The sequence below is a fragment of the Drosophila arizonae genome, chromosome 3 (genome assembly GCF_054131065.1).
Source record: "Drosophila arizonae isolate 15081-1271.41 chromosome 3, UAZ_ARI_1.0, whole genome shotgun sequence".
Lineage (NCBI taxonomy): Eukaryota > Metazoa > Arthropoda > Insecta > Diptera > Drosophilidae > Drosophila > Drosophila arizonae.
The window spans coordinates 27,390,556-27,397,882 of NC_142923.1; the positions used below are offsets into that span (position 1 = coordinate 27,390,556).

At 46.6% G+C, this 7,327-nt stretch overlaps 2 protein-coding genes across 2 annotated transcripts; one reads left to right on the forward strand and one right to left on the reverse strand.

The window, feature by feature from the left end:
* Positions 1-486: 486 nt before the first annotated feature.
* On the reverse strand, positions 487-1,858 carry LOC108609785 (coiled-coil domain-containing protein 42 like-2). The gene is made up of 4 exons (XM_018001533.2): positions 1,611-1,858; positions 1,096-1,550; positions 755-1,042; positions 487-685 (listed from the first exon to the last, which is right to left on the reverse strand). The coding sequence occupies exons 1-4, from the start codon at positions 1,721-1,723 to the stop codon at positions 549-551; spliced, it is 993 nt and encodes a 330-aa protein (XP_017857022.1). The 5' UTR covers positions 1,724-1,858; the 3' UTR covers positions 487-548.
* Positions 1,859-2,284: 426 nt separating this feature from the next.
* On the forward strand, positions 2,285-3,881 carry LOC108609731 (coiled-coil domain-containing protein 42 like-2-like). The gene is made up of 4 exons (XM_018001454.2): positions 2,285-2,521; positions 2,585-3,039; positions 3,093-3,380; positions 3,442-3,881. The coding sequence occupies exons 1-4, from the start codon at positions 2,409-2,411 to the stop codon at positions 3,594-3,596; spliced, it is 1,011 nt and encodes a 336-aa protein (XP_017856943.1). The 5' UTR covers positions 2,285-2,408; the 3' UTR covers positions 3,597-3,881.
* The last annotated feature ends 3,446 nt before the right edge of the window (positions 3,882-7,327 follow it).

A 7,327-nucleotide genomic window follows, 5' to 3' on the forward strand; every position in this document is an offset into this window, starting at 1 on the left:
CTCCAGTTGCCCTTGTCTCCAGTTTTCTAATTAAATGAGCTAACGGCCAATGCAGCGTCACATTTGTCTTGAGTGTCCGACAATTTTGTGACTTATGGTGACTGCAGATGCAGAGAGCGCAGCAAAAGTCCGACTCGGAGTTGGCATCGGAGTTTGGGAAAGAAAAGCCATCGTCCGAGTGGGCCAAGATTTATGAGGTAAAAGCAATTAGAAAGTGGCATCAACAAGCGATATTAATAACGTTTAAAAGCTGAGGCAAGGCGAAAGCCCGAGCTAAACTGGGGAGTGGAGCAAAACAGAAACACACGAAGTGAGTGGAGCAAACAAAACATAAATTTACATACAAATATAAGCGAGGAAATTCATAAAGAATTTTAAAGTTTTTAATGACAAATATGTAAGACCAAAACGGGAATGACTTAGCTCCAGGGCAGCATCAACTATTTCGTTAGATTAGGTCTACAATAAAGTATACACAACTTTGAGTTAGTCTCATATTTTGTTTATTTCATACAATTAAACCGAATAAGTAACATTTGAAAGCCCCGCTAGCAGTAAGCCTCGATGATTTTCGAGTCATCCTTCTTTTCGAACTCTTTGAGCAATTCATTCAAGATCAGCAGCTCGTCCTTGATAAAGTCCAATTGCTTTTCCATACTGTCGCGCGGAATAACCGAAGCCTTATCTGTATTTTAGAAAACACAATTTAATATCCGGTATATACAGATATTAGATAGATAGGTGGACTACTCACCACGTCTTCGACAGAGGAGATTGTATAGTACATTAATAGCACCAATATTCCGCTGCTTTTCCAAGTAATTGCTGGAGATGACATCCTTGGTGTGCGTCAGTATCTTCTCCCATTTCGAGCACTGGGCCCGAGACTCCCTGTAGGATCGTTCCAGCTTGGAGAGATCGTTCTTGAGACCAAGCACAGTGAGAGCCGCCTCGTTGGTGATCTTAACCATGTGCTGGCGCATCTCCTCGATCTCCTGCAGCTTCTTATTCTCCAGTTTGCTTATCTCCAGTTGGGCCAGCACTAAAGCACATTGAGTCAGGTGGGCTCAGCTCAAGTTCATTCCCGAAACTTACTCAGTGCATCACAGCGATCCATGCAGTCCTTTGGCGAGACAAAGATATCGGACACACTCACAACCTCCTCGAGCACCTTCTCGTAGGGCTGCAGCTCCTCGACTGTGGCTTTGAGTGCCTCGCGAAAGGTCGTTAGCTCGCTAATGGAGGTCTTGAAGTTTTTGATGTCCTCGCTGAGCTCCTCGTGCAGCTGCCTCTCGTCGTTGATGGCCTTCTCGGCGATTCGCTTCTTGTCCGCGCAGTCCTTGATGAAACTGTTCACATCAATAAAGCGCTGCCTCAGCTTCTCCTGCGTCTCGTACATGTGCTTCACTCGCGCCTCATTTATTTCCGACTGCCGCTTCGAGTTGACCAGCATCTGCTCCTGCAGCTTGAGCATTTCATCATGCTCCCGTGTGTTGTGTATGTAGAGCAGCTCGATGGAGTCTCCGGCCGAGTCTGCATTTGGAGGCTTGCTGCAAAGAGTTCTCGGCTAGGCCAAACTGTGTCTCTGCTCCATTTCTGAGCCAACTTACATGAAGTACTTCTTCTGGGCCTTCGACTGCAGGTAGTCGCCCACTGCCTCCTCGGGCCGCAGGTCCAGGTTGCCCAGGACATCGATTTTCTTCGTCGGCTTGGTGCGCGGCATTTCAAATGTTAATTAACAAGCGGGTTTAATTAACAGTTCAAAATCCAACATGAAACAATTAAGACTGAAAGAGTAACTCGTGTAAGTGTTTAACTGAACTGAATGTTTACAAACGAATGAGTAATAATAAATTAAATACCGCCAACTATGTTAAATAAATAAACTCGCTCGTTGCCTGGCAACGGTGGAACGTTAGTTGGAAACAGTCGACAGGGAAGGCCCACATTGTAGCTGCGCAAAAGTGCGGCAGACTGCAAACATTAACAGCACTCAAAATGTTAAATGGCTGTTGGGCAGACCACAGCAGGATACAAGAACAAAATCATGCATAAAATATTGATGTATCCTTTCCGCGTAAATCAAGAGTGCATGGATATGTTTAAGAATGTATTCTGATGAGAATTTTTGAAGTAAGCTCCGTCAATCTTTGGAAAAATTTCTGCCAGAAAGCCATAAATTTTCCGTTTGATATTATTTTTTAAGCTTCGCTAATTCAGCCCAAATGCTCTATAACCACTTCCCAATAGGATTTTATACGTTTAGAGAGCAATCTTTGCATTGTTTGTCAAATAGCCTGGACTAACTCATATTTCACACTCAATTCAAACTCAGTTAACGACAAAACGTTATGAACGAAAGTTCATAAATTATATTTTGAAGAGAATCTTTAGACAAACAAGACAAGATGCCGCGCCTTAAGCCCACTCTCAAGACCGATGTCATCGGCAGCCTGGACCTCAATCCCGAGGAGTCCGTGGGCGAGTATCTGCTCTCTCGCCAGCAGGAGCGCTTTTTCGTGTAAGTACAGCCATCTGACTTGAGCTGAACCCAAATCATCTGCAAATCATTGTCCAATGTCAGAAAGCCGCCCAATTGGGATTCGGCTGGCGACTCCATTGAGATGCTCTACATAGCCAATGCCCGGGAGAATGATGCCATGCTGGTACTGCAGCGTCAGCTGCTGGAGGAGGCCCATCACCAGAGCGAGCTCAACCATCAGCGCATCGCCCAGATGTATCGGATGCAGGAGCGCTTGAGGAAGCGCTTCATTGAGGTGAATGGGTTTATTAAGGACTGCGCGGACAAGAAGCGCACGGCTGAGACCATCATACGCCAGCAGGAGGCACTCCATGACGAGCTGGCCAAAGGCATCGATGAGTTCAAGCGATCGATTAGCGTCCTAAATGCCTTTCGAACTGATCTCAAGGCGACTGTGCGCGAGTTCGAGCCGTACGAGCGGGTGCTCGATGAGGTGGTAGAGAAATCGGACATTTTTGTTTCCCCAAAGGATTGCCTGGATCGTTGCGATGCATTGAGTGAGTTTGGAATTGATTTGTCCATTTACATAGGCTGAACTCCCTGTGCTTAGTGCTTGCCCAGGTCGAGATCAATGAGCTCGAGAACAAGAAGCTGCAGGAGATCGAGGAAATGCGCCTGCGCATGGTCAAGATTACGAACGAGGCAGCCCTGACCGTGCTGGGCCTAAAGAACGATCTGGCCAAGCTTGAGCGCTCCTACAACCAGTCACGTGCCCTGGGTCTCAGGTGGGAGACCACGCTGAGCCTGTGCAAGGACACGATTAGCAACAACGATTTGGACAAAGATCGTGCCCTGGACGGCCTCCAAATACTGTACCGCATGTTATGCAAGCGTCGCGGTGAGTTTCTCCCATTTAGCCCTTAGACTGACCTCAGCTGGCTGAATTTTCCTGCCCGTAGATATCGACGCCCACTTCAATCGACGCGATGTCGAGAAGAGCGTCGACTTCATCAAGCGCGAAATAGAGCTGCTGAACCTCGTGCTGCGCGAGCTAGAGAAGAGCCCCACCAAAGGCAGCAAGTCGGCCCCCCAGGAGGGCGCTCTATGCGGCTAAAGGCGCACCGTTTTAGACTACTCTAAGTTCTCTGAATAAAGTTGAGAGGCATTGCAAAACACGGGCCTATGTGAATTGGGAACTTATTGCGCATTCGACCAACCCTTGAGTAAACCAATTCCCGAAGCATATGCCTGTGTTTTGCAAATTTGTTGCCCAAGCAAATCAAATCAAATCAAATCAAATTTAATAATAATAAAAGAAACTCCGACGCAGTCACATAAGCAGAATTTGGACAACTTCTCAAGTGGCTGTCGATTGGGGGAAAGCACTTCAAATAGTAAAGTGACAGAGACAGAGATAGAGTGGGGGAGGGAGGCGGAGGCGGAGACGGAAGCAGATAAATTCTACGTTCGGCAGCAATTCGCCAAATCGAATCTCTTGCATCTTTCCATTCAATTGCCAATTGGATTCTATGGCCAAAGATAATCCAACTTAAGCAGAGATAATTCTTTTATGCGAACATTTTGATTTCGATTTCAGTCCCCGCATTTACAACTCGAGCTACACAACTAGCAACTAATTTTGTGCCGCCCACTCTCAAAGAAGTTTCAACTGCATTTGAGCGGCGGCTGTCGGGCGGGGCGTGTCGTTTGTCTTTATTCAATTTACTTTATTTGATTTGCGACTTTTGCCGATATCAGCCGACGAAGCAGCAGCAGCAGCAGGAGCAGCAGGAGCAGGAGCGCTCGACAAGGAGTCTAAAAGTAAAATCGAACTTCCTTCAAGCAGAAACAAAATGTAATGCAAAGAAATGCGTGTGTTTTCGCCTAGAAATATCTACATACATACATATCGAACTCGATATCTGAGTGTAGTTGGAAAAGTCAACGTTGGTTTATTTGAATGCCAACAGCTGACCGCCCACAAGTTCCGCCCAGCCATCGATTCCTCTCGCTTTTCCGCATTTCCTCTGCTCCCCTGGCTGGGCTGCGGTCGAGGTGGGGACAGCAATTACATTAGGGCCGAGATAGTTTTGGCTTGGACCCTTTTTTTGTTCGGGCCATCGCATTTGGGCAAATTGTCGTAAGCACTTAAGATTTGTAGCTTGTCATTTAAATAATTGAAAATATATCAATTGTCAGCAGGGCTGCAACGCAATCGAGGTGCATCCCTTTCGTGGAGTGGGCCATCAATTCAGTACTAGAGGCATATAGAAATATAAGTGTGTACAGTGTAAATCCGTGTGAATCATTCGCTAGTTGTTGGCTGACAATAAAGCCTAATGGATTTCCCATTTAATCCTTTAATTGCATCACATTTACAGTCTGCAAATTAAATAATAAGCATTCAATTTGCAGTTAGAGGGGGGGGGGGGGGGGGAACAATTAGCGTGGGTTGTCTGAAAAGTTGCGAAAGCAAGATTCTCGGGCGCAAGAGCCGAAGAAATCACCGGCATAGCCCAGCCAAGTCTGACCTAGTCTCAAAGTGCGGGGCAAGTCAAAGTTTCTGGAGAACTTTTCAGTCCACACACGATTCAGTTTCCTTTTAATTTTTTGCATAGTAGACGCAACACTTAATTTAACTTTACAAGTTCTTAATGTGCCGGCCAGACGGCTGAGCTCTGCGGTGAGCGGGGCGGGCAGACAGAGCGACGAATGGCAATTAGGGAAACAATTCGAGTCAAGCAGCAGCAGCAGCAGGACAATGGGAATAGAATGGAAGCAAAAGGCGCAATTAAAGGCCACTTGACGTAAAGTCACAGCTGAGTCGACTCCAAGTCGTAGCTGACTTTAAGGCCGTTTAAATTGAAGGCTCTTTGAGTGGCAGGCAGAGCGGTAACTGCAATAAATGTCATGCGATTACCGCAGCGACACTCACTGCGAACATCTACAAAGTCAGTGGCAAGAAGAAGGCTTCAACTTGATTAATACCATAACACATGATTTATTATGCTTGTCAATTGACAAGCAGCCAGCCGAGCAGGCAGTCAAGCAGTCAGGCAGTCAAGCAAGGCAGCCAAGGCAGCCGAGGCAGGCAGGCAGGAAAAGCACATTATGAAAGCTGTATGAGGCGCCTTAGGCGGAGATTGGTATCGGAATCGCCTTGCGCCTTGCGCCTTGTGTCCCGTGATAAGATGGCAAATCGGCTTAAGCGCAGCACCGCCCGCTCACATCCCTCGCATCCCTCGGGCAGACCGACAGACAAGCAAACAACAATCGTCATCATCAATTCAGTCAGCGACATTAATATCCTCACGGGCGGGCCAAAGCTGTCGTCTGACATTTGTGACACCTGCATTGATTTGTCTTCCCTGGCATCCCCATTCAGGGCTGCCCCGCCAGAGCTCCTTTGAAAGCCACCTGCCCCGCCATTGACTGAGTGCCTTTCATGTCTTACAAATGCCTTTTTTATGCGCTAATGTCGCTGTGGCTTTTGGTTGCCAACTTTAAGTTGGCCAGCCCCAGTGCCAGCCGTAGTCCCACTGCTGCCGGTCCGGGTCCGGGTCGTGTAGTAGGCGAGAGGCCCATTAGTGCCAGGTTCTAATGGCCTAGACGACAAGGCGCTGCAATTACCAGCCCCCCCCGAAAAGCCAACAGCAGCAACTACATGACTGCTCATACCACTCCTAAGTACCTTCACATAGTTGATAATTTATTCATTTGCCGACGACGACAACAGCAGCAGCCAGCAGGAACAACATTTAAGGAACCCCAGGACCCAGTGGCTCAAAGTTAACCGCACACACGCATACACACACACACCTAACACATGTTCAGATGTAGATATAGAAAACTTACGGTTGCCGAATGGCAGCTACCCTTAATGACTTCATTACGGAGCAGGGAGCAACCCCTTCGCACAATGCCAGCAATCAAGTCGACTATCTTAAGATCCGCCGATCCGCCCTGTCCATGCGGGGTGCAAAAAGAGAAAGAGCACAGAATTTATCTCAATTTTTAATTTGATTGCCAAGCGTCAAAGGCAACAGCTCCGACAATTGTGAATTATGTTCGAATGCTCTCGGATAACAGCTGTGCCATTAGGTGACTTTCTATGATTTCCCGGGGCCCAACCCCTTGCCGAGAGAATTTTCAATTGAGTTGCGGGCCCTTTGTTAGGCCTCAATTGAGAGTTCGAATACGCAGTATTTAACGTGGCATTTTGTAAGCTTAAGCAATTTTTTCATATGATTGTTAAGTCCTTGCGTTTTTTCGTTTCTTTTTTTCAGTTTGGGTGGGCTGCGGGGCAGTTTAAAGACCCCGCACAACTGTTGTAAAAAATTGGAATTGTAAATTTTACACTTATCAAGAGGCATTTGTTGGCTTTTATTGAACTGAATTGCCAAGGCATATGTGTGCCCTTTGCCCTCTCTCTCTCTCTCTCTCTCTCTCTCTCTCTCTCTTGATTACCATTTGCATAAAATCATCATTGAGGACCGAAAATTATGTTCGGGTTTTACGGCTATTGAACCGGGTTTAAAGGAACTGAAATGTTGCTGTTTATGGTTTCCGTTGTAATTCCAAATGCGTTGCCAAACATAAAGAAACGGGCCTATAACGGTTTAGCATAGATGTCATGGACAATTTATTATATCTAATGATGGCTCAGCAGGTATGCAAATTGACCCCTTTACTCCCCCAAGGATCAGCTAAAGGAAAGTCCTTTAGTACGACAGGCAGGAAGAAGCAAAGATCTTGTCCAATCTAGTAAAGCTCTGCCTCTTGGGTGTGTAAGCATTTATAAATATTGACAACTTAAAGTGAAGTCTATAAGTGACACGAGTCTGG

What these genes read in the sequence shown, in the direction of transcription:
- LOC108609785 (XM_018001533.2), bottom strand. Translation starts at nt 1,723, where the DNA reads ATGCCGCGCACCAAGCCGACGAAGAAAATCGATGTCCTGGGCAACCTG. An exon ending in GCCCAGAAGAAGTACTTCAT is followed by an intron (nt 1,551 to 1,610) that starts GTAAGTTGGCTC and finishes AACTCTTTGCAG; the next exon opens with CAAGCCTCCAAATGCAGACT. An exon ending in TCTCCTCTGTCGAAGACGTG is followed by an intron (nt 686 to 754) that starts GTGAGTAGTCCA and finishes TCTAAAATACAG; the next exon opens with ATAAGGCTTCGGTTATTCCG.
- LOC108609731 (XM_018001454.2), top strand. Translation starts at nt 2,409, where the DNA reads ATGCCGCGCCTTAAGCCCACTCTCAAGACCGATGTCATCGGCAGCCTG. An exon ending in CAGCAGGAGCGCTTTTTCGT is followed by an intron (nt 2,522 to 2,584) that starts GTAAGTACAGCC and finishes GTCCAATGTCAG; the next exon opens with AAAGCCGCCCAATTGGGATT. An exon ending in GGATCGTTGCGATGCATTGA is followed by an intron (nt 3,040 to 3,092) that starts GTGAGTTTGGAA and finishes CCCTGTGCTTAG; the next exon opens with TGCTTGCCCAGGTCGAGATC.